The sequence below is a fragment of the Nuphar pumila genome, chromosome 7 (genome assembly GCF_984573655.1).
Source record: "Nuphar pumila chromosome 7, dmNupPumi1.hap1.1, whole genome shotgun sequence".
In the NCBI taxonomy this organism is placed as follows: domain Eukaryota; kingdom Viridiplantae; phylum Streptophyta; class Magnoliopsida; order Nymphaeales; family Nymphaeaceae; genus Nuphar; species Nuphar pumila.
Window position 1 is genome coordinate 38,264,289 of NC_143255.1, and position 27,182 is coordinate 38,291,470.

Here is a 27,182-nt window from a genome sequence, read left to right on the forward strand (position 1 = left end):
AATCTACTCCTTTTCCAAACCGGACTTTTGTATCCAAAAGACCTTTTGAGTTAGTCCATTCGGACGTTTGGGGTCCTTCCCCCGTCATGTCTAAAGGAGGGTACTCCTATTATGTCACTTTCATCGATGACTATACTAGGTATGTATGGATCTACTTTCTCAATTTAAAATCCGAAGTCTTTGAGTTTTTTAAAAAATTTCATATGATAGTTAAAAATCAATTTTCAAGTAATATCTCTACTCTTAGATCCGATTCGGGTGGAGAATATTTATCAAATGAATCTCAAAACTATTTAGAAGTAAATGGGATTTGTCATCAAAGATCGTGTCCTAGGACTCCTCAACAAAACGGCTTGGCCGAAAGAAAGCATAGACATATCATGGAAACTACTAGGACACTCCTTATTTCCAAAGAAATTCCAAAGAATTTTTGGGCCGAAGCGGCCTTAACCTCAACTTATTTAATAAATAGAATGATATCTTCATCCTTACAAAATACATCTTCATACGAAAAACTATTTGAAAGAACACCTGACTTCAATAGATTAAGAGTTTTTGGATGTAAATGTTTTGTCCTTACTCATAAACGGGACAAATTATCTCCTAAAGCTATTGAATGCGTTTTCTTGGGTTATGGAGAAAATCAAAAGGGTTTTAGATGTTTTGACTTGAAAAATAACAAACTCTATGTATCCAAAGATGTAACCTTTTTGGAAAATGAAAATGGTTTTGAGAAAACTAAAGATATTGACGAAAGTGAATATACTTTTTTATTTGATCTTCTATCTCAAGAAGATGAGACTCCTCAAGAAGAGGAAATCTCTAATGAGTCTTTGAATGACCTAGAGGAAATCCCTCTTGATAATGCTGTAGATGAGAATAGTAGACCAATCCAAACATATGTTAGGCGTGGTCAACAAACTCAGATAAGTGCCTTAGAAAAATACTCTCAAGGATCCGACATTGAAGAAACATCTTTAAGGAGATCCAGTCGGATCTCCAATCCTCCAAATAGGTTTGTTTCCTATGAGTCCCTAACTCCTAGATATAGAGGATGTCTAATTGCATTACATTCATTTCATGAACCTTCACACTATAATGAGGCCAAAAATATTCCCCAATGGGTTGAAGCCATGAACTTAGAGCTTAGTGCCCTTGAAAAAGCAAAAACTTGGGAAATAACTTCGTTACCCACTGGAAAGAAATCAATAGGATGTAGATGGGTCTTCAAAATTAAAACCAAGAGTGATGGTTCATTAGAACGTTATAAAGCACGATTAGTAGTTAAAGGATATCCTCAGGAATATGGTATAGATTATGAAGAAACCTTCGCACCTGTTGCTAGAATGACTAGTGTTAGGACTCTTATTGCTATTGCGTCTGTAAAGAAATGGCCTATCTATCAACTTGATGTTAAGAATGCATTTCTAAATGGCGAATTAAATGAAGAAGTTTACATGGATCCCCCACCAGGAGTATGTATTGGTAAAAATAAAATTCTTAAACTTAACAAGGCATTATATGGTTTAAAACAAGCTCCAAAGGCTTGGCATGATAGATTTAGTAATGTAATGACAAGTTTAAATTTTCATTCATGTTATACTGACACTGCTTTGTTTGTGAAAAGTGCAGGGTCTTCTGTAGTTATTTTACTACTTTATGTTGATGATATGATCATCACAGGAAGTGATGAGCAAGGCATTAAGGATATTAAAAAGGTTTTGAAAGAAAATTTTGATATGTCTGACCTTGGTTTCTTAAGATATTTTTTAGGAATTGAAGTGTCGTACTCTCCTCGAGGGTACATTCTCTCTCAGATGAAACTTGCTGCTGACATCTGTTCCAAATCGGGTATCTCCGATGACAAGAAGACAGAAACCCCAGAAGTCATCAATGCAAAATTAAGGTTGGAAGATGGAACACCTCTCGAGGATCCTACTCCCTACCGGCAACTTGTTGGGTCTCTAACCTATCTATCCATCACACGGCCAGACATTGCTCATGCCGTCCACTCTGTCAGTCAGTTTCAACATGCACCTACAACCGTGCACATGAGTGCAGTCTTAAGGATTGTCAGATATATCAAAAATACCATAACTAAGGGAGTTTTTCTTTCTTCTGTCTCGTCACTTGATTTAATTGCTTATACCGATGCAGATTGGGGAGGAAATCCCAATGACCGTGTCTCAACTACCGGTTTTTGTGTTTTCTTAGGTGACTCTATGATTTCGTGGAGATGCAAGAAGCAACACAAAGTATCATTGTCCTCGACAGAAGCAGAATATCGTGCTATGGCCACTACAACCATGGAACTTGTGTGGCTAAGAAGCCTCCTCAGTGATATGGGCATTGTCATCTCTACTCCTTCGAAGATGTGTTGTGACAACAAAAGCGCAATCTATATTGCAAGCAATCACACCTTCCATGAGCGTACTAAACATATTGAGATGGACTGCCATTACGTTCGGGATGAATACCTAAGAGGAACTATAGCACTACCTTACGTCACATCAGAGTACCAGTTGGCGGACTTCTTCACTAAGGCTCTTGCGGCTCCTCGGTTTTTGTTTCTCCTTAACAAGCTTTCGGTTATATCCCCGTAAAGCTTGAGGGAGGGTGTTAAAATATATGTAATTCATATATATATATATATATTTATATATATATATATAATACCCGATAGGGGTATTTCTGTCATTTCACAAGTACCCGATAGGGGTACTTGTTTTTCTTTGTTTATTTTTCTCTTTATTTTTTGTAAAATGTATTTTTTATTTTTTTGTTTTTTGCTCACTCAAAAGGGGCCCCACCATGTAGTCGATTTGGGGGCTCCCAACGACTACATGGGGAGCCCCCTAGGTGGCTCTCCTTTTAAGGCCTCTTGGCCCTCTCCCTCTCCTCCTCTTGTGTATAAATAGGGGTGCTCCCCTCTTGTATTTTTCACTCTTGAGAGCTCTCTCTCTTTCAATAAGAGGCATTTATATTTTTATGTTGTGTTGTCTCTTGTGGGTTTGGGTATTAGCCCCTCTTTGTTTGTTCATTAGTAGATGTTGTAAGTGCTTAGTGCACTCTTTGCTTTTCCGCATATTTCATTACATAACTCACAGGTACTTCTGCAGAAGTTGGATGCATCCATGGGCCATGAATGCCTCTGGAGATTTACTCTCTTGGTCAATGACCGTCCTCTTAGGAGCGGACTCAGTCAGTCATCCGGGTTAATGAAAACACCAGACATAATAAACCCCCGGATCGGTCTCGGTTGTTTCTACGTTTCGCGTTTGTGCGTACCCACAGGCCAGTTAATATCAGAACTTAAAGAATATTTTTTAAATAGTTGTAGATGATTGAGAGTTACACTCCTTGAAATGCTTCAAACAATAGCTCTTTGCATATATTACACTTGTTAGAATAAATTACAATTGTATTCGTTGTTTTAATATAATAAATTGTTTATCTCATGAATGTCCTGCTTTATTTTATTCTACTTATCTATTCATGCACCTACTGATTTGTTATGAAACTGACCCATTTCATGGGCAGGTGATGAGTAGGACTTCACAAGCAGCCGATGGCGTGGTGCAACATGGATCAGGATTTCACTTCTTTCTGCTGGCGGCTTGGCTCTGAGTTTTTTGAGTTTTTCTTTAGATTATTGAACTTTGAAAAAATGCTCATTTTGAAATAAACTGTGGATTTTTAATCTATTGTCTTATTTCCTCAATTCGTTTAAGTTGTTGTTCATGTAATGATGGTATTTCAACTAACGTACCCAAGATTGTTGACTTGTGCTCTTTTCTAAATACCTTCTGTTGTCGCTTCTAAAAGTGAAAACTTTAAATCTTTGAAAGGTTTTTCGATAATGTTTTCGAAATCACAAGTCAAAATTTTGGGGCGTTACAATGTATTTCATCTTTCTTTATTTTTTTGTTTTTTGTTTTGTAAAATATAATTATTCCCAGACATGAGGGATTTTTGGGAATTAAGATAGAGTCGTTGGGACTCTACCCAACGGCTGGAATTCTAGCCATTGGGTAGATCCCAATGGCTCAACAGAGCCTCTCCTTTGTATATAAAGGGGTGAGTGAGACCCCTCTCTCTTGTTATGTAATTTCTAAGGGATTATTCTCCAATAATATTCATTATTTTTATGAGTGTTTCTCAGCCTTAGTGGCTAATTCTTGTGTTTTTGTCTATTGACCCTATAAGAGGTCATATTCTCTAAGTGTTCTCTTGCCCCATAAGTGGTACATCAAAGCATATTCTTCAATTCGTGACATAATATCAGAGCCTATCGACTCCTTGGTGTTATTCAACTCTTTCTCAAGTGTATTTTGAGGGTACGTGAAGATCGGGCCTTGCCTTAGGAAGCGTGCCTACCAACATTCTTGAAGATTTGTCTTCTCTTGAATGCATACAGACTTTGGTGCTTTAAAAGGAGTTAAAAATTTGCTCAAGTATTTATTTCTCTTCCTCTTTCTTCTCTCTTGCTTTGTGTTCTTTGGTTCTATAGCCAGAAAAGAAGTGGTGATCGTAGTTCCAATAAAATTTGATGGAAAGAACTAAAATTTATGGGCTACCGCCGTCAAAAGAATCCTTATTGGTAAAGGATTATAGGAGTATGTTGATGGTTCCGCAATAGAACCACAACTCACTCTCACAAAATCCATTAAAGAAAATGATGGAACCATTAGAGAGGAAGTTCTTAAAGGAGAAGAAAAGAAAAAAGCTCTTATAGGCTATAAGAAAGCTTTGAAGGAATGGAAAATTGCCCATGCCAAGGTATTTTCCTTATTTATGGGAAGTATGAACGAAGATACATGTGAAACCATTTTAGAGTTTGAAAGAGCCAATAAAGCATGGATCTTCATTAAACAAACATATACTCAATGTGATATTGCATTTTGATGGGAGCTTCAAGACAAGATTCACAATTGTAAACAAGAAGACTTGAGTATTAGAGAGTATTTTGGCTCTCTAAAGAAATTATGGGATCAAATGGCTAAGTTAGAGCCCGTTTGGGAAGCTCCAAATGATGCCCAAACTAGAAAAAGCAAATAAACAATGAGCAATTCTTTCAATTTATGAGAGGGTTGGAACCCAAGTTTGAACAAATGATAAGTAACATCATACATAAAAGACAAGATGAGCTTCCTCTTATTCAAGAAGTTTTAACTCAAGTTTGCATGAAAAGAGACTAGATTAAGGTCTCAAAATGAAGCAAAAAAAGTTAAAACAACGTGTTGGCCATTTCAAAATCGGGTGTCAACACTCATACATACAAACCCCCACACTTTTATAAGAACAATAACTATAAAAAGAATCGTGTATGAAAGAAAATGGGATAGAAGGAGAAGATTAGGCATTTTTTGCCATAATTGTGGAGAACAGGGACATATTAAACCAGAATTCAAAAACAAAGATGAAAAGAAGGTTGTTTCGGTTGGTACTTCACAAGTTGACCAAGATTCTTCAAGTAAATCAATTTCGAACATGTCTCTTTCTCAACTCGTGGAGGCATTTCAAGCTTTACTTCGACAATCTGTGACCAGTATCGGCGTCTCCTCTTCTTCTCCTTCAGGTATGACTTCTTGGCTTTTAGACAATCTGTGACCGGTGTCGTTGTCTCCTCTTCTCCAGTTTGGGAGGCAGATTGGAGAAAAGCATAGAAAAGGAGACTTGTACTATATAGATCAATTGAAATTTCTTATTAAGACTTTTTACCTTAACATTCAAAAATTGGATAAAGTTTTGTAGCATCAAAGACTAGGACATCCTAGTATGTATAAATTATCCAATATTCTTTATTTGAGGACCTTTTGTAATAAACAAATCTCTTGTACTCATTGTATTCTTGTAAAAAGGAAATCAATTCCATATAAAGAGAGATCTTTCTCTGCTACTAAACCACTTGAACTAATTCATTCTGATGTTTGGGGTCATGTCTTGCTTCCAAGGCAGGATACACTTATTATGTTATTTTTGTAGATGATTATTCTAGCTACACTTAGATATATTTTCTTAAACATAAACATGAAGTATTTGATAATTTCAAAAAATTTCATAAGTTAGTGACATCTTTTCAAGTCCAATATATCTATTTTTCGTTCTGACTCGAAGGTGAATACATGTCTAATAACTTTCAACAATATCCAAGATAAATTGTAATATTTTATCAAATGTCATATATTAATACACCACAACAAAATGGTTTGGCCGAAAGAAAGCACCGACATATAATAGAGACTATTAGAACTCTTCTCATATCTAAAAGTGTTCCTAAATATTTTTGGATTTAGTATATAAAAAAATTTATAATGTCTCTCCTGATTATCCTAGACTAAGAGTCTTTGGGTGTAGATGCTTCGTTCTTACCCATATGAATGATAAATTATCTCCTAAAGCAATTCCATGTATATTCTTAGGATATGGAGAAAGCCAAAAAGGATTTAGGTGTTAAGATACTAAAAATAAAAAACTTTATATTTCTAGGAATGTCACACTTCTAGAACAAGAAAAAGGTTTTAACACTATCCCATCCAAAGATGAAAGTGAATACAAGTTTTTACAAATATCACCAGTAAATGAAGATATTAATGAAATGACTTACAATGAATCTCAAGCTACTGAGCCCCACGATCATCCAAATGTCATTCAATATCAAAGAAGACAAGATAACGAACAACTAAGTGCTTTTGAAAAATATTCAATCATAGAAGAACAAGAAAACACAAGAATTAGACATACAGAGAGACCACATAGAATTCTAGATAGATTTGTGCCATATGAATCTTTCGAACCTCACTATAGAGCTTGCTTAGCAAAAATTTATTCATACTTTGAACCTTCTACATATAATCAAGCAAAAGACTATCCTAAGTGGAAAAATGCAATAAGTAAATAAATTAGAGCCTTAGAAAAATCTCAAACTTGATAATTGTCTGATATACCAAACAATAAAAAATCAATAGGATGTATGTGAGTTTTTAAAGTAAAAACTAAAAGTGATGGATTCTTAAAAAGACATAAAGCTAGGTTAGTTGCTAAAGGATATGCTCAAGAATATGGTATTGACTACGATGAAACATTTGCTCATGTAACATGTATAATAACTGTTAGAATTCTCATAGTCATAGCCTATGTTAGGAAATGGCTAATTTATCAAATGGATGTTAAAAATGTATTTCTAAATGGTGATTTAAAAAAAGTATATATGGATCCACCCCCTGGATATAATGTTCCTAACGAAAAAGTTTTACGCCTTAGAAAGGCTTTGTATGATCTTAAACAAGCTCCAAAAGCTTGATATGATCGCTTTAGTTCTGTTATGCTTAAACTTGGATATATTTCTTGTTATACTAATACTGCTTTGTTTGTTAAAAATTCTGTTGCAGGTATTCTTATTTTATTACTTTATGTTGATGATATGAACATAATCGGAGCAGATAAACAGGGAGTAGATCAAGTTAAATTTTTTCACTTTACATGTCTCTTATTACATCTACATACACATTCTCAAAAACTCAACAATGGATCGCTAAGTTGTGTCCACTAGACCCTCTTCAGATAGTTAGATGTCTGATTGTGCCTCTATTTCCCTCTAGAATCAAATGCAAAGGTGAATAAGGAAAAAGGAGAAAGAAGAAGAAAGAATGAGAAGAAATGAGAGAGTGGGAGAATGCACGACTCACTCCTATTCATTTTTATTAATAAGACCCTCTTTTAGTGTGTCGGCTCTTTCCAAAGTGTCTGCATTTTAGCTTTACCTTGTCCTCAATGGTAGAATACCCTCTACCTTGACCTCTAGCTCTAGGTCCACCTCTTGTAAAAACCAGTTTAAAAAAAAATATATTTAAAAAAGATCGGACCCGGGTCGGGTCCAGACCCGACCCGGATCCAACCTGTGCCAGCCCCTCGAAAACCCTTTTCGAGGGGATTGGCAGCCCACGGCAGGGGGCCTCTCCGGCGACACAGGGGGTGGGCCCTGTGTGCGCCCCCTCCCTATTTAAAAGACGAGAGGGGAGAGGGGAGGGCCTACGAGACTCCCCCGACCCCCCCCCCCCGACTCTCTCTCATCTCTCGTCTCTCTCCCCTCTGCTCTCTCTTCCCCCGACTCCATCTCCCTCTCCCTTTGCCGACGCCGGCCAACCCCCCCCCCCCCCCCCTTCACGGCGCCACCCTCTCCGGCGAGCTCCCTCCTCGGCAACCACCTCCCCGGCGTCCTCCCTTCTCTCCGGCAGCCGCAGGTGAGCCCCCTCCCTCACTGTCTCCTCTCCTGTTACGGCAGGCAGGGGCCAAAGGCCCCTGCGATTGCCCCCCCCCCCCCCCCCCCTCCTTCTGTTCACCTTCCGGCAGGGGCCATCGGCCCCTGCCCCCCTTTTTTTTCAGTCAAGATCCTTGTTGGGCAAAAGACTGATGCGCAGTACGAGAAGTTGAAGGCTCGTACACAACAGACCGATACTCCTTTCCGACTTAAGGACGATGGAAGCATTTGGCTCAAAAATCGTCTTTGGGTCCCAAATGATCCCGTTTTGAGAGACGAAATTCTCGTAGAGGCCCATAAATCCAAATATACGATTCACCCGGGAGGCACGAAGATGTTCAAAGACTTGCAGCGCAGATATTGGTGGAGCGGAATGAAGCGAGACGTGGCCGAATACATCTCTAAGTGTTTGACTTGCCAGCAGATTAAGATCGAGCATCAACGACCTGGCGGAGTGATGCAACAAATGGAGATCCCACAATGGAAGTGGGAAGACATCACTATGGACTTTATCGTCGGTTTGCCAAGGACACGAAGAAAGAACGATGCGATTTGGGTGATCGTTGATCGACTCACCAAATCGGCTCATTTCCTTCCTATCCGTATTAGTCAGTCCTTAGACAGTTTGGCGGATCTCTACATTCGTGAGATTGTGAGGTTGCACGGTGTTCCGGTATCTATCATCTCTGATCGTGATCCGAGGTTTACCTCGAGGTTTTGGGGACAACTTCAAATCGCGTTGGGTACGAATTTAAAGTTCAGTACCGCTTTTCACCCTCAGACTGACGGACAGTCTGAACGCACAATTCAGACTTTGGAGGACATGCTGCGTGCGTGCATGATGGACTGGAAGGGAGAATGGGATTCTCATACCAGTCTGGCCGAATTCGTGTACAACAACAATTACCATGCTAGCATCGGGATGGCCCCTTACGAGGCCTTGTATGGAAAGCCCTGTCGTTCGCCTCTCTACTGGGACGAGGTTGGCGAGCGAAGGATGGAATCTCCTGTAGTGCTACAACACTACACTCAGCAGGTGCAGATGATACGAGAGCGACTCCGTACTGCACAGAGTCGGCAGAAAAGTTACGCAGATCGTCGTCGTCGAGAGCTCACCTTCTCGATAGGAGATATGGTTTTTGTTAAGGTATCTCCCACAAAGAGCGTTTTTCGTTTTGGGAAAAAGGGAAAGCTAAGCCCTAGATTTGTCGGACCGTTCGAGATCCTGGAACGGATTGGTGAAGCAGCTTATCGTGTGGCTTTACCTCCTCAGTACGCTCAGATCCATAACGTTTTTCACGTATCTATGCTTCGGAAGTACGTTCACAACCCATCACACATCATCCATTATGATGATGTAGACATTCAGAAGGATTTGTCTTTTGAGGAAAGACCAGTCGAGATCGTTGATCGTCGAGATCAAGTGCTTCGATCTAAGACAATATCTCTTGTAAAGGTGCGTTGGAAGCACCATGGAATAGAGGAATGTACTTGGGAGCCTGACTCTGCTATTAGGGAGAAATACCCTGACTTGTACCTTGATCGTTAAGTTCAATTTAATTTCGAGGACGAAATTATTTTAAGAAGGGTTGGATGTAAAAACCAGTTAAATATATATATATATATATATATATATATATATATATTTATTTATTTATTTTTTAAAAAGATCGGACCCGGATCGGGTCCAGACCCGACCCGGATCCAACCTGTGCCAGCCCCTCGAAAACCCTTTTCGAGGGGACTGGCAGCCCACGGCAGGGAGCCTCTCCGGCGACACAGGGGGTGGGCCCTGTGTGCGCCCCCTCCCTATTTAAAAGACGAGAGGGGAGAGGGGAGGGCCTACGAGCCTCCCCCGACCCCCCCCCCCCCGACTCTCTCTCTCATCTCTCGTCTCTCTCCCCTCTGCTCTCTCTTCCCCCGACTCCATCTCCCTCTCCCTTTGCCGACGTCGGCCAACCCCCCCCCCCCCCCTTCGCGGCGTCACCCTCTCCGGCGAGCTCCCTCCTCGGCAACCACCTCCCCGGCGTCCTCCCTTCTCTCCGGCAGCCGCAGGTGAGCCCCCTCCCTCACTGTCTCCTCTCCTGTTACGGCAGGCAGGGGCCAAAGGCCCCTGCGACTGCCCCCCCCTCCTTTTGTCACCTTCCGGCAGGGGCCATCGGCCCCTGCCCCCCTTTTTTTTTTCAGTCCCGCAGGGGCTGATGGCCCCTGCCCCCCCTTTTTTTTCTCTCCACGAACGACAGGGGCCTTTGGCCCCTGTCGCCTCTTAGATAGCCGCAGGGGGGGCTTTGGCCCCTGCGCTCTCTCCCTTCTCTTTTGGCAGGGGCCGATAGGCCCCTGCCCTTCTCTTTTGGCAGGGGCCGATGGCCCCTACTCTTCTCCTTAAAAGAGAAGCAGGAGCCACTTTGGCTCCTGCCTCCCTTCTTTTGGAAAAAAACCCAACAGGGGCCATTTGGCCCCTGCTCCTCTTTTAAACCGACAAGGGCCAGAGGCCCTTGTCTCTTTTCTGGCGAGCAAGGGCTCGGCAGGGGCCTTTGGCCCCTGCACTCTCCCCCACCCTATTCATTTCATTGGTAGGGGCCATCGGCCCCTTTCTTTTAAAGAAAGGCTCCTGCCCCACCTTCTTTTAACACCCAGCAAAGGCCTCGAAGGCCCTTGCCCTCCTTTAGAAATCCGGCAGGGGCCGATGGCCCCTGCACCCATCTCCTTTAACGACATGGGTCATTGGACCCTACCCCGTTCTCTTTCGCAACGGTAGGGGCCAATGACCCCTGCATTGGATTGCGGAGAAACTGAGTTTTCTCCCTATCAATATTTATTTTATGCGTGCTAAACTACGTACTTTTGCAGTATTACACAACGGAGCCCGTTCGCGCCTCGCGAACTAAACCGACGATCACTTACGTTCGTAAACGGCTTCATTCTCGCAATACTCCAAGGTAGGAGAAGTTGCACAAGGACTTAGATAATTAAATCAAGCTTAAATAATTGATAATCGAAAGGACTTAATGATATATTTATATACTTATATGTATATAAGTACACTTTTAAATCAAGGACGCGGTTTCGCGATCCTTGTCCTTTGCTTTCGCATTTCAGTTTGCCGTCGCGCTTTGCGCCCAGGCTTTTACTTTCGTATTTACTGCTTATTGTCTTTTAATTCAAGGACGCGGTTTCGCGGTCCTTGTCCTTTGCTTACGCACTTTATGTTTCTGTTGCCGTCGCGCTTTGCGCCCAGGCTTTTGCTTTCATAGTTACTACTTACTGTCTTTTAATTCAAGGACGCGGTTTCGCGATCCTTGTCCCTTGCTTTCGCAGTTCCTGTTTGCCGTCGCGCTTCGCGCCAGGCACTTCCTTTTCACATTATTATCTTTTGTTTCTTTTCCTTGCCATAGACTCAGTGCATTCGAGAGGAATACCTATTCCTCTTTCCACCCGATATGTTTTGGGAAAACCCTTGATCTGGAGCAAGACCAAGTTGTTGGGTGATAGGTTCCTTTGTGAAACCCATTTACCAAAACCAGTGTCGTGACTTACATAGCACCCAGACACTGCGTCATCGGATGTCAGATTCGAGAAAATCACATGCCTTATGTTGGCAAGATTGTGTGTGGTTTCGAAAGATTTGATATGTTAAAATAGTTTTTAAAAACCTTATATCTTTGCGAAACACACTCCCGAGGCTCCTATTAAGGACCTGTATCCCTTTTCTCGTAAGTATACTTCTTAAACATGCGAGATATGTTAGTACTACGACGATTGGATGAGAGAGTCTTATGACCTCGATTAATGCTTAGTGCAGGTTGTTGAAAACACATATAAGAGTGGGATCGCCTTCATAGGCAAGATGCTCGTTTCGGTCTAATGGACCAGAGCATGAAGAATGAGGCAACGGCTAAGAAACTCCGTCGCGCTCAATTCAACCTTGCTTCGTCAAGAGAGAGGACGAAGGGTACCAACTCCGATAGACAGTCCATTTATGACTTTCAAAAAAGGCAAAAGACCCGTTTTTCCTCAGTCATCGGAGGTTAGAGGGAGGGATAGGGGCTACATAAGTTAGCCTAATACTTCTGCAGAAGTTGGATGCATCCCTATCAAGCCTTGGGGACTTACTCTCTCGACCATCGGTCGTTTCCATAGGGATAGGATTCAGTCAGACAACCGAGGTATATTAAAATACTTAACATAATGAACACTCGGCTTGGACTCGACTGTTTCGACTCACGTGCCATGTATGTACCCGCATGGTCGGTTATCAAGTAATAACTAAATTGAGCATGCACACCCTTTTCAGTTTGTTGTACTTAGCTTATTCCTCCAGTCTATCTGCTTAGTTCGCTCGTTACTACCTGCTGCATAAATTATCTATGCCTAATTTAGTTCTTTCTGTCTTTGTACTCTCCTGCTAGTTTTTCGCAAAACTAACACATCTCATGGGTACAGGTGACGATTAGGTGCATCAGGCGATGGCGCGACTGCGAGATGATTTAAGGATCCATTGTTTCTGCTCGTAGTGCTTCTCCTGGACATTTTTTGTTTTTGATACGGTTTTCCCTTAAGGAAACCCAAATTTTGTACAAACTTGATACTCTCTTCAAATAGAAAGAATGGTTTCCTAAGTATTATTGCAGATCGTCTATGGTAAATCTTTGTTTCTCGCTAACGTGCCCAAGGTTGTCAAACCCGTCCTTTTTCTTTTAAAAGAAATCGTTTCCGCTGATTTAGAAATAAACTCTGTAAAGAAAAGGTATTTTCCAACTATTTCAAGGAATTTATAAGGTTCGAAATTTTGGGGCGTTACACCTCTTCTCCTACCTCTCTCATTTGATGATCTAGGAGAATGATACTCTCTAACAAAGGCAGACATCTACACATTTAACTCATTTGATGTGACTATATTCTTATGATCTTCCTCTCTTTGAAGCAGTGTGTAGACAGTACCAAGTGGGAGGAGGCCCTCTATCCACATAAGAGAGTAGTTTATGTGTTCACATTCTCCATCCAGTCCCATAAGAAAGTCAAACACCTTCTCTTCTTCTAACTCCTTTTCTTTCTTTCATAAAAGCAGTGCACTTGACCTTCATGAAAAAACCAAGCTCATCTCATAGTTTCTTTATTGTAGTAAACATAAATGGGCCGTCCCCCATGCTTACATCTTTGGATCCTCTCCTTAATATCATACTTTTCCACATTTAATTTCTTTGAGTATGCATAAAGCACTGTTTTTCAAACTTCCTGTGTTGCATCAAGATTCATGAATGTCTTGGCAATTGATGGCTCCATTGATTGAAGCAGCCAAGCCATCACCAAGTAATTATCACTTTCCCAATCTGTAAAGCTTGGGTCACTTTCTAAAGGCTTCTTCACACCCCCAATAATGAAGCCTAGTTTCTTTCTTGCCCAATTGATATCTTCATGTAGTAAGACCACGCTTCATAGTTTTTCTTTCCCATTGAACTTCATATTCATAGTCTGAAAGCTCATCATATCACTTGAGGGTGTCCCCTCTTGTTGACTCTCCCGTGTGAGGACTATTTTTCTCTCCCGGGTTAATCATCTTGAATCAGCTGATATCTTTTCACACATTTCCAAGTATGATTGGTACCTACACAGATATCTATAACCCCAGTACACACTCCAGGGTTTTCACATACTTGATTTCATAGTTGATTCTCATGGCTACCACCAGCCCATACTACTCAATAACATTGGAAATCTCAGCCATTATGCCAAAAAAAATGCTACCAAACAGTTATAACAGTCTTAACACACCAAAGGCAACCTTTTCAATGCCTCTAAACCGAGTTTATATCCCTTGATTTAGCAATTTTTTAAGATATGCAATGGAGAGTTATCCTAAGCATGTGCATCGACATATTATGTAATTTAGCATAGGGGTACCAACAGGTCGGACCTTTGTTGGATTCCTAGTGTGTCTAGACTCAAATCTGAGTCTAAGGTACTGGTACTGGATTCAAACCCTGATTCAACCTGATCTACTCTATCGAAAACCATACTTAAGTCTTAGAAGCATTACATAAGCCAGACCCAATCCATACCCAATAAAATAATATCTTTATGTTTTTTATATTGAAAAATTATGGATCTTAATTGAAATTTGAGCCTGACCTGGGGCCTGATACGAAGTTTCATAAACCATATACCTGGCTTCATACGCTAAGGGGTCTAACCTAGTTAGTCAATCAGACATAGAGGGGGGCATTGGGCCGGCCTGACCCACTAATGGATCAGGTCGATCGAGTCGTTGACCGAACCGACCTAGTCAACATCTTGACACGTTTACGAATGGGTTGGGTTTTGGCCCAATTCTCAACGGGCTTGGGCTTAAAGAGAAGCCCATTGTCCCAACGGGCCAATGTGATGCGGTCTGGGTCCGACTCCGTCTGACCCTATCTTAAAATGCATAAATGCTTGAGTAAAATTATGAGTTAATGAGAGAATAGCAAGTTCCCATGCAACTAATTCGGTAAATAATAATAATTAACAAATTGCTCATGCAATTAATTAGGTAAATAATAACACTTATCCAAGTCACTATGTAATAGTTAATTTTTTAATTTTTTTATATTATTAAAAAATTAATAAGTAAGTCAAGCCCATTAGACCGGGTCGGCCTGAGCCCGGCCCACGTATATAACGAGCCAGGTTTCGGCTCGATACCTAATGGGCCTGGGCCTGGGCCTAAAATCATAGCCCAAACCCGGCCCATGGTGGGTTGGGTCGGCTTGGCCCATCGGACTGCCGAGCTGGTTGCCCACCCCTAATTGGATGCCTTCCTTTGTTTTCAAACCCTAACCCAATTGGATTTGGAATGGGTTGGCATAAGGTCTACCTGACCCTTTGACACTGCTAATTTAGCATGCACCTGTAATAAATGCATGACTATCTATGCAATTTAAGTGTAGTGGAGTCTGTTGACTCCTTCATCCAAACTCCCACCAAGTGTACCAATAGGGGCTCCGCGTAGTTAGTAGGAGTTGTATGTTTATGTCTCTCTATAGTGGGTCGTTGCAGGTTCAAAACCCTAGTGGTAGGATTGAATAATAACTGGTGGGGTCTGCCTAACCCCAGCTTGCCTTTCAAAATAAATAAAAAAACTCCCACCAAGTGTGTCGATAACTTTAACTAGTAGAATCCATAAAGGCTTGGGTGTAGGTGACTCCACCCAAGGTTTACCTCGTAGACAGGTCTGGCCCATTACGTGAGTTGGTTCTCAGTAAGAGTTTCGAGACATTAAAAAAAATGCATTGCTACGTATGGGACCAGAGGTGGGCCCATTAGGTACCAGCGTTTGAAGTTTGTTCCATCGAACTAAGATAATTTTAGAATCTCCTAGTTCCCGATCTTCACGGTAGATGCCATGGAGCTTAGAATGTTGCTTTTGAATTGATGGATATTTGGTACCTTTTGTCTCGATCATGGAACCTTAGCTTCGAACGTGGGACCTTTGTTTGGAGGTGTGCAAAAATGCGCTTTCTCAAAAGTAACAGTTGCCCCACCAGGATTGAGCCCTTACCAAGAACGAGTCTAGCAAATAGAGATGGATTATTTTGATAATATGCTCCAGTCTCTAGAATAACTTTAATTAGAGTTTTTAGTCTTAGCTTTTATTTTCAAGCTCAAAATTCATCAAATGAATGTTAAAACAGTTTTTCTAAATAGCAATTTAGAAGAAAATATTTACATGAAACAACCTGAAGGTTTTGCAGCCCCTGGTAAAATAAATAAATTGAAACAAACTCCAAAACAATGGCATGAAAATTTTGATCAAGTGATTTTAACTTATGGGTTTGACACTCTTGATTTTCAGAAATGCATATACACTAAAGTTGATTGTGAAAACATTATCATAAGTTGTTTATATGTAGATGACATGTTAATACCTAGCAATAGTATAGAATGCATATATGATACTAAGTTTTTCCTATCACTCACTTTAACATGAAAGATATAGAACTTGCTGATGTGATTCTAGAAATCAAACTTGTGAGACATAAGCATGGATATGGTTTAACATAATCATGTTATATTGAGAAAGTGCTTAAAATTTTTAATTATTTTGACTGCAAAACCGTTGATAGTCTGTTTGATCTCGATGTCAAATTATTTAAATACACTGAAAGAGGTATTTCCCAACTTGAGTATGCTAGTATTATTGGAAGTCTTATGTATGTTATGAATGAAACTAAACTAGACGTAACATTTTGCATGAGTAAATTGAGTAGATATACTAGCAATTCAGGACCTGAACATTAGGATGTTTTTTAGGGTCCTGAAGTACCTTAAAGGGACTTTGGATTATGGGTATTCCATACGAAAGAACTCACTAATCTTGAAGGTTATAACGATGTCAATTAGATCTCTGACAGGAATGACTCAATATCCACAAGTGGATGGGTCTTTACTCTTGGATATAGGGCTATTTAATGGGCTTTCAAAAAGCAAATCATTATAACTTAATCCACTATAGAGGCTAAGCTCATAGCACTAGCATATGTTAGTGTGGAAGCCAAATGGCTAAGGAATTTTTTGATTGAGATGACATTTGGTTGCAAACCCTTGCCTTTTGTGGCTATTTATATATAAAGCAAGGAGCATCCTATATAATGAAAAATCTAAACATATCGGTCTAAAATACAACATTGTGAATAATATACTCAAGCAAAAAGTAATTTTTGTGGAATATGTGAAATCTTGCCAAATTTTAGCAGATCCACTTATGAAAAGCCTTTTACATAAAATCATTAAGAATACGTTTGAGGGGATGAGATTAAAACTCACTAAAGAAATTACTCGTCATGGTAAACCAACTGAGTGACCCGGGTCGCATGAGTTCTTGGTTCAATGGGAAGAACAAGTCACTGGAATAATCAGGTGAGCATTTTTATGTATATGTGAAGATAGAGAGTATTTTCATGTCCTATTCTGATGTAAGTGCTCAAAAAATCTGTATTACGAGGAAGAGTCATTTGACTCTTAATGAGATTTGTAGGTCAGATAAGCTAAGGTGGTTGAAACAAGTTTTCACCTTTGACATACTCACTTATATGAGTACGAAGGTATGGGTTGTCTTCTATGAGATGGGGGTTGTCTCCAAAGCACTCATAAAATTGGATACTGCATAGGACCCTTAATATATTTGATGACACGTGTAGTTACCTGAAAGGAGTATGTGTATGAATAAAACTAAGAAGTCCAAGTTAGGGGCTAAGTTCAAAGTTGTTAGTTACTTAGTCTTTGAGACTGTCTGAATCTTGTTCACACTAAGTATTGGTTCAAACTTAAAGGTACATTTACCTATGCATATAATTTTCATGAACAACTTCACTTTTCGTTTTCTCCTAATTTTGACTCACATGGGGGATTGTTAGTATTTGGCTCAAATTATGCCTATTTGTAACTAAGGTTTCTGGCTAAATAACTCATTTTGCCTAGTTATTAGGAAAAAAATATTTGAGGGGAAATCCCACTTTATAAAAATTGTTTAGTCATATCTTTTAAAAACTCCAAGTGTTTATATTGAGGAGAGTTGCCTTAAAGGAAAACGCCCTAAAGGGGCAATAGATCTTGGGCTTGTCAAATGAACTTTATAATTATTAATTACTGATTATTAATTATTTATTCAAACTGGTTTGGTCAGGTCCGATCTTAGCTTTGGATCTGATACAATCTTTGATCTATCTTTTTGTCCCTTGCAAATAGAGTTGTGAACTTCCTCTTGAACTTGCAATTCTCCTTCCTTGTGTTTTGTGAATCTCCTTCCTTTTTGTTTTTTGAAAAAATCTTTGTGCCTTGAGATTTTCTTTTATGGCTTGTGAATTTCTTTATGAGTTGCAAAATTCCTTTATGGCTTGCAAATTTTTTTTATGAGTTATTTACACATATCACAAGGATATTTAGAAAGCTGAAATTACATTCACAAACATGATACATTCAATTTAAGCATGTTTTCATGATACAATTTTATATAAAATGCATAATCAAATCGAAAATTACTTCATGCAAGCATGAATAGTCATGTCAAACATTGCAATACATTGCAATACATTCAATCATTCATATCACAACAATGTCAAACATGTACTTACAACAAACACACTTCAATATCTCGCTAACTACTACCATGACTAGCATGAAATCTGAACTACAAAAATAAGAGCACTTCTATTTTCATACATTCAAATCATGCTCAACATGATCTCCAAACTCTAGCAAAACAGTCCTAGATATCCACAACTAAGTGAGTGTGTGAGCAGGAAAGTGTTGCATCAAAGAAAGTAAATAACATGTGATGCACTTGCATCACTTACTCACCACAGGTATTTACCCGATTTGCATGCTTTTGCATTTGCATTTTTCTTGTTTCTTTTTGCATGGCATTTTAAGCCGCATTCGATGCTTAGCATTAAGCATCGCGTATTTTGCTCTGCTACGCACTTGCAATGCACATTTATATACGAGCTAAAGGTGCACATTTTGCTTAGCATTCTTGTATCCACTTTCCCCTACCTTGGGGGTTTTGGGGGTTGCACACGTCTCGAGTATACAAGCTAAAGGTCTCAAGCGTGGGGCACGTGCGGCTCCGTCGTGCAAGCTGCGAAGGCACAACATATTAGCATGCTAAATAATAAAAATGAAAGAAGAAGACAGGGCAGGAGACACACCCTTGTCGGACAGGGAAATGAAAAGGAGCAAGGGGCGAAGCCCTCGTGTCGAAAACCCAAAGGCAGAAGGGGGCCTCGCCCCTGCCTGCCGAAGGGATAACAGGGGCAGGGGCTAGGCCCCTGCCTCTTTATGAGTTACAAAAAATTTTCATGGCTTGCGAATATCCTTTATGAGTTGTGAATTTTTTTCATGGCTTGTGAATTTTCTTTATGAGTTGTGAATTTCCTTATGACTTGAGAATTTTTTTTTGACTTGCAAATTTTCTTTATGTGTTATAAATTTCTCTTGTGTCTTACAAAATTCTTTTTAACTTGTGACTTGCGAATTTTCATTATGGCTTGCGAAATTCTTTTGTGATTTGTGTATTTTGCTTTAGCCTCAACGTGTTAACACGTTGGGATGGCCTGTGCATGTGACACCAAATTTTGGGTGGTGGATGTCAGCAGCTGACATCATGCAAGGCTCAGTAGTGAAGCTTTGATACCATCTTCAGATGGTTAGATGTCTGATTGTGCCTCTATTTCCTTCTAGAATCAGTTGTAAAGGTGAATAAATTAAGGAGGAAGAAGAAAGGAGAGAGTGAGAGTACACAACTAACTCTTGTTGATATTTATTAATAAGACCCTCTTTTACACCCAAAAATTTGTTATACCTTGATACTAAGGGTGATATACAAAAAAGGTACAAAAAGGATTTAAAAACCATCAGGCAACTAATATAAGGATAACTATGTACTCTAATAACACATTATGTATCTTTCTCTATGGACCTAACCCTCATTCTTATTAACTAATTACACTTTTATCCTATAACTGTATCATTATTTAAAGCTAAAACACATTATGCCACAGTTTTCCATTCTCCACAAGTAAAATTATTGTTTTTCTCAAACTTTGTTGGCCATACCACCTAAGTTGGCTCCTTTAACATGTATATTTTCTGTAACGACCCCAACTTATCCTTGTAAAAAGTGAAAAAAAAATTAAACAATTGCAAAAACAATACCCAAGGTTCTGGGGTCTCACACATTTAATAAATACCAAACCACAAGAGATAGTGCATTGAATCAATGAAGGAGTAATCAACTTTATTAATCAATACAATAAATGTCATAATAAATAAATAGTCTATCACAAGGAGCCACTCTGTCAAAAACTCAGAACACATCACGCAAAACTCGCAAACTCCAAGTAGCAAGTCACCCCATCACTGAGCTCTTGGTCCTGAAAAAGATTTTTGAAATACAGAATAAGAACCAAAGTCCTTTGTACGAATTTCTCTAAAAATCCAAACAGAAAGGAAACAGTATAAACCAAGTTCATCCATAATTTCAAAGGAATATAACAACAACAATTTTTTATAATCAATTTATCATTCAAGCATTTAAAACAAGTATCATGCACTAACAAATATCATACGAGACAGAATAAGTATGAATGCACGAACTAATGCAGAACGATAAAGATGCATGACTCAATGCACATGCATGAATAACTTATTAAGTTATTAATCAAAGTTGTTTTTGTATGCATGTACCTATTAAATGCACACAATTTTAATTTTCACTTTTCCTTAAACCCGCGGATACTCAAAACGGGTACCACATTCCCAAAGTCCAAATTAGGTTCTCAGTTGTAGCTTAACACACAATTTATATTTTATTACTGGTTTCACACTTGTCACTCGACCAATATCAAGAATCCTCACCTTCTATCGAAACGTTAAGAATCCTCACCTAATGTCGAGACATCAAAGGAAATCCTCAACCATTGACATCACTTTCTTGGTATACCAATAACTACAATTGAGTCAACAACACTACCCCCAGGCAAAGTGGTTAAAATCTCCCTAAAATCGTAGTCGAGAGGTGAACCACTATATCGAGTTCAGGGGCATAATCGCACACGGAGTTTTAGTATCTTCACAGTTTCCCTAAAACTGCCATCCATGATTCCACACTGTGGAAGAAACATCAAGAAAGAAATTAATTACATTGTTTGGTCTCTTTTACCTTTTTAAACAAATTTCAAATTTTTTTACACAAGAACCATTTTGCAAATCTATATGCAAAAACCCAACTCGGGCCCTGGCCCGCCACATTTTTAACAGTGTAATTAATTTTGAAAAACCACCATAAAATAAATTTTACAATGCATAAATAAATTCAACAACATTGAAGTAACGCATGCTCCTAGCCCATATGGCCTGCAATGGTTCACATCTGACTACAAAAGTATCTCAAAGTAATTTATGCATCTAATGCAAAATTTTAGTGAACATGCAACACACTTGTTTTAAAACATGTCCACCATGCATATTCAATCACACAACAAGAAAGCACATTAAACCAATTTGCGTACGTATGCGAAGAGATGCTTGCAACACACATTATCATTATCCAATTCATGCATAAACTCCCAAACATGCACATGATCATATTTATGCAAACATCAAATAAATTTCAGAATTTTCATGTGTATGACATGCACATTTACATAATAATTGAATGTATAATATGCACAATTAAATCCAAAACATGTATATGGCACCCTCTATATTATTCAAATCCAAACATAGCTCCATTGTTCAAAAAAATATCATAACACTGCAATATGATTAAAATCCATGTAGCACAAATCACGGAAATCTGATCAGATTGTCAAAACTTACCATTCGACAAATCTACTCAGAATACACATGTGAAATCAATGTCAAATCCGATCAGATTACATATGCACAAGCAATACACAAAGCTGGACAGCTTGTACACCCACAAAGAGTGGCCAAAACTGATCTACATACAAGTATGTAACATCCTTCACAATGACATGCTGTAAATCCGCATGTCATTGTTGCACTAAGGCAAACAGCAGCATGCTGTTGCTGCCAACAATGCACAGCAGTGTGCTGTGGACAGCACATATGGCTGCACACAGGTGCAGCTTGGCTGCCCTTAACAGCTCGCCAGATGCAGCCGAAATCAGGCCGCATCTATCAGAGTTATAGGCAGTCAATTATAACAACATAAAATAGATTTTTATAAGGTGAATCAATGTTGATGACAGTCACTATATAACTGAATAAAAATCAAGTTGCCGAATAAAAATCAAGTTGCTACCAGTTTGCAACTTTCAAATATATATATATATATATATATATATATATATATATATATATATAGGTCTGATGACAGCCAACCCTCCGACCATGATATTCAGCTTTGAAGATAATCACCAAGACATGCACATAGAACTCTGATAACAGGCCTCATTACTGCATATATATTCAGTTCTAACGGTGGACAGCATAATCAGCAAAGAAAAACAATTTTTTACATGTATAAAACAACATCAATACCAGCTTTGATATGCATATCAGCATCAAAACCAGATTATAAAACGTGAATTCAGATTGGAGACAGTCGGTCAGAAATCAACCAATTATATGACCAAAAAAATACATTCAAAAACAGTCCATGGTGAAACAATCAAATCTGATTATCAGTCAACAAAATGAGTTTAATAACAATCCACAGTAAAGCATTTAAATCTGATTTTCAGTCCAACAAAATGAGTTTAATAACAGTCCATGAAATAGCATGTTAAATCTGAAAACAGTTATGAAAACCAAGTAATCAGATTCATTCAATCAAGAGGTTCATCTACCGCTGGTCTGATCAGCCTACACTCACGGCTATTAGTGTCGGCCTGATCAGTCCCATACAGCACCTATGGGCAGATTGATAGAGCAACATATATATATATATATATATATATATATATATATATATATATATATATATATATATTCAGCAAGAATACACTTAGTAACCATAGATTACATGCATAGTTACATGAGCACGAATAAAATATCAAAAAAATGATCTATCTACATGCTTTCTTTATTTTTTTCTCATGTAAAAACTAGAATTATAAGTATCGACAAATCTAGAACTATGTCACATGGGTGCGGGTGCGGGTGCGGGAGTGCAGCACTTTCAAAAAACTTGGGTGCGGGGGTACGGGGTGCGGCAATATATATATATATATATATATATATATATATATATATATATATATATATATATATATATATATATATATAAAGTCCAAAAGTTGGACATAAATGACCCTGGGTGCAGTCAACGGGTGCCGCACCCACGTCGTGTCGCATCAACGCGGGTGTGGCACCCAGTTGGCCGAGTCCTGGTGACATAGATCTAGAAATATATTTACATATATTTTCAGATTTGCACACATAGGAAAATTGATTATCACAATAAATAACCTATATATATATATATATATATATATATATAATTGATATTATATATACATATAGATGTATTTTTTAATTAAATTTCAGATTTTCCCCTTTTTCTCTAATACGTATACATCAATTCAGATTTACGCCATTTTCTTCCCGTAAGACTTAGAGAGAAACCCGTACCTTATTTTGGAAAAGAAAATAGAGCGAAAAAAATCGTCGGATGTTGGACACGAGAGGTGGATCTTCCTCCTTTCCTCTTCTCCTTCTTCTTCTTCTTCCTTCCTCTCTTTCCTTCTTTGTTTTTCTTTCTTTCTTTCTTTTCTCTCTCTTTTCTCTCTCTCTCCCACGAGTTCCACTCTCTCCCTCTCTTTAGAAACATGTGTTTCTACAGAGAGGGGAAAACCAACCCCTTTTATAATCTATCTAGATTATCTTATTTTTTTTCTTATTCTTTTTTTATATTATTTATTTTCTTTTATTGAAGATTTATCTAGAAGGTGATGCCCCCTCTAGAGAATCCATCTAGGTAGAGTTTTACTTCATGTACAACTCCACCTTATCCAATAAATAAATTGAAAATTTAGTTAATTATTATATTTTATTAATTATTTAATATTTAATTATTAAGTAATTAATTTTAAGAATATTCCAAAGGGTGTCCCCTCTGAAAGTCCTATCGTAGTAGGATTCTACTCAATTTAACCTTTAATTTGATTTTAAAGTTTTAAATTGGTTATACTTAGATTTTGGATCCAGATTTGGATCCATGAATCCAACCTGGACCAGATCCTATTTAATATGGGTCCTGGACTGGGTCCAGATCCATGTCAACTTGAATTAAACGGATCGGATCCGGTCGAGTCCAATCCAATCCAAAATATATAAAAATAAAAGCAGGTCATTTTTGAAAAATGCAATTTTTGGGCCAACTGTAACCCGATTTCAGAAAAACAAAATACCAATGATCTCAGAATTATGAGACGCATCTAATGGTATACTTACCTGATTTTTGCCTCTGAATTTCGCTCAATTTTTGCTTGAATTTAAAGGTTAAAAACAAAAAGTTTTATAAATATTAATCGTCTCATTTTGGCCTTGTCAGTGGTTCATTAAAGTACTTAGTCAAAATTTCATAGTTTTCAAATTTTAAAACCATGAAAAAACACACGATATTACATTTTCATACTCTGTTAATGGTTCTATTTTAAGTCTCTGTGTAACACGGTCATACCATCTAAATGGCATTCCTTGATTTCTCCTTTCATTGGTATTACAGCAAGAGTCCTCTAATGATAATTCATGCCAAATTTTCATAAACAAGATATAAAAATTCAAGAATATATTCAAACAAGTTAAAATTCTGGCATGCTTCTCAAATTTCTCATTTTTAATGTTAATAGGGAAATTATACAGTTTGAGATACGAACTCCCATATTGGTCCAAGCGAATAAAACGTCATGATTTTATTTTCCATCAATTAATCATCAAGTATTTAACAACACTAGAGATCCATATCAAGCTTTCATAGCGATGAGTTACCACTAATTTGTTTTGTGTGCTTATATATAAGAAAAAATAAAGAAGCATCAACCGTAAAGAACAAAAGCAAGATATCTATGAAGTAGACACTTTAGGAAGGAAAAGTATGACCTCTGACTTTAGAAAAGTGTTCTATGACATCATCAACAAGCCTATCAAAACTAGGAATATATCCATGAAGACCCTCTGAAAGACCAAATCCAGGATAATCCATTGCAAATACACCATAACCACATGAAGCTAACTTTCTTGCAATTCCTGCAAACCATGTTTACAAGTTCTAGATTAGCACTAGGTTTGAATAATTAATGAACAAACTTCAATTATAAGTGTCGCCATTGAATTAAATGCTAACCTTCAAAGAAAAATGTGCAAGTGTCTCCATATCCATGGCAGAAAAAAACCAATGCTTTCACTGGACATAACGAAGGGATCCAAGATTTTGAGAAAATTTCTGTTCCTCTAGAGTTTGTCTTATACATCTATACAAAAGTGGAAGCATATACACAATAAAAGTTTGAGAAGCTTAGTCCGCCAAATGCATGAGAAGAATGGTGGAAGTCATAAAATGCTATTATCAACCACAACAGTTAGTAACTACAATAATGCTTTTATATATCAAGTTCCTATAGGAATATTCTTGGAGATTGAGAGGTAAAAATAGATATAATGCACATATCCAGTGCTTTTGCCAAGTCTCAGACCCCATAACCATATGTAAACAATGACAGAACATTCTCTTAATAAGTTAAAACAAGTGTACATGATATTCTGATTTCAGTATATCATGAATTATGTGAGCTAGTCAACTGAATTTGTGAATTTACAATAATCAATCAGCCGTAAAGAACTTCTGCGCATACTTTTTCCTGCATCCATTGAGAGGTACTCCTATTTCTGTATGTTGTTGCCTTGTTTGCACAAAAAGGAAGAGAAACAGTGTTGTAATTGGAGTTATCACCACTAACAAGATTAGGATTCCTTAGAAAGCAATCCCGAGAAGGAAAAAGGATAATCCAAGATTTTGGTGTCCCAGCGGTGAAATTCAAATACCACTCTAATCTTGAGAAACGGAACTACCACAGACATGTTTAAGAAAAGAAAGTTCCTATACAGCATTACTGTGTTAACTTCAGGTGCTTGGCTACCTAAAACCTCAGTATGCTCTGCTAATCGCCGAATTAACATACTAAACGGTGTCTATATAAACATCTCTATCTGCAGTCACCTGTTTCTTGAATTCTCGGCTTGAAATGAAGACCTATAAGAGCATTCTAAACTCTGTTGGATCCCAAATGACTGATTTTCACATAGTTCCTGACAGTTACAGCTTTAACCATCAAAGATTCGAATTCAAAATATTGATCAAGTAAGAAAATCTTTCAGAGAATCAAGAGGATCGATAATTATGATACACCAAAGACAAAATTGGCATACCTCCTCAAAGCGTACGCCAGGATAAGTTGTCTGCAAAAACAGGGGAACAACAAAAAATACTTACATGTAGATCAAAGAAACAGAAAGAAAACATTAATGAAATTGGGCTGCTGGCACAATCATGATATCCATCCTTTCATTCTTTTTTTCCTTTTTCTATCCCTACACTTTCTTCCAAATTCAGAGAGACTGGGAAAGACACACAGAGAGAGAGAGATCACCTTGAGAAGGAAGTGATCGATGGAGAGCTGGGCATGCTTGAAGGTCTCCCGGACGCGCCTCCTCGTCGATGCGTCGTCCTTGGGCATCTCGGAGGCCTTCCTGAGCTCATCGTCGACGCCGTCGGACGCCATGGACGGCTCCCCTGCTCCTCTCCCCCTCTTCCGCAACTCCTTCAGGCACACCAACGCCACTGAAACACCAATGCCAACATACCACAATCCCTCTCTAAACCTCCCATCCTCCTCCCAAAACATCCTCCAAATCCAACCGAAACGAAGCAAAACAATCCCGTTCAGAAAAAAAACAAACAATTAATTTTTTTTATTTAAAACAATAAAAAACAACTTCTTTCTGAAAAGTAGGGGGAAAAGGGGGGAGTCTGGAGAGAGAGAGAGAGAGAGGACGTAGACGTTGTGCACCTGGGGCAGGAGCGTACAAGGAGTTTGGTGACTTTGGTCGCCGGAATATTCTGGTGATTCCGCGTGGTTGGACGACATTCTCGCCGTGGAAGCAGGAGGACGTGGAAGGAACAGAGACACGAACGGAACGCGTTTTTTTTTTTGACGCGCGCGTTTTATTTCGAGATGTTCAGTCAAAGAGGTGTGATGCCGTGCGCTTCCGTCTCACGTTTTAGTTGGCAAGACTTTTGTGTTTGGCTTGGCTGTGTGGATAGCGAGCACGGTGAAGTTTGCCTGAGACCAAGTTCGAGATCAACGAGTGCCTAGTTGCTTAAATGGGTGCAACAATGAGCTCAAGTTGATGCAGTCCG

At 38.7% G+C, this 27,182-nt stretch overlaps 1 protein-coding gene across 2 annotated transcripts in view; it reads right to left on the reverse strand.

Moving 5' to 3' along the window:
• Window positions 1-26,958, reverse strand: part of LOC149831968 (caffeoylshikimate esterase-like) — a 70,462-nt gene extending 43,504 nt beyond the window's left edge. Inside the window, exons 1-4 of one of the 2 annotated variants that reach the window (XM_090014233.1) lie at window positions 26,413-26,958; window positions 26,192-26,221; window positions 25,110-25,236; window positions 24,866-25,012 (exon numbers count right to left, since the gene is read on the reverse strand). In XM_090014233.1, the coding sequence (XP_089870359.1) occupies window positions 24,866-25,012; window positions 25,110-25,236; window positions 26,192-26,221; window positions 26,413-26,667 (559 nt within the window). In that variant the 5' untranslated portion in view covers window positions 26,668-26,958. The remainder of the gene's footprint in view (window positions 1-24,865; window positions 25,013-25,109; window positions 25,237-26,191; window positions 26,222-26,412) is intronic. The other variant, XM_090014234.1, reaches the window with a different exon arrangement.
• Window positions 26,959-27,182: the final 224 nt, after the last annotated feature.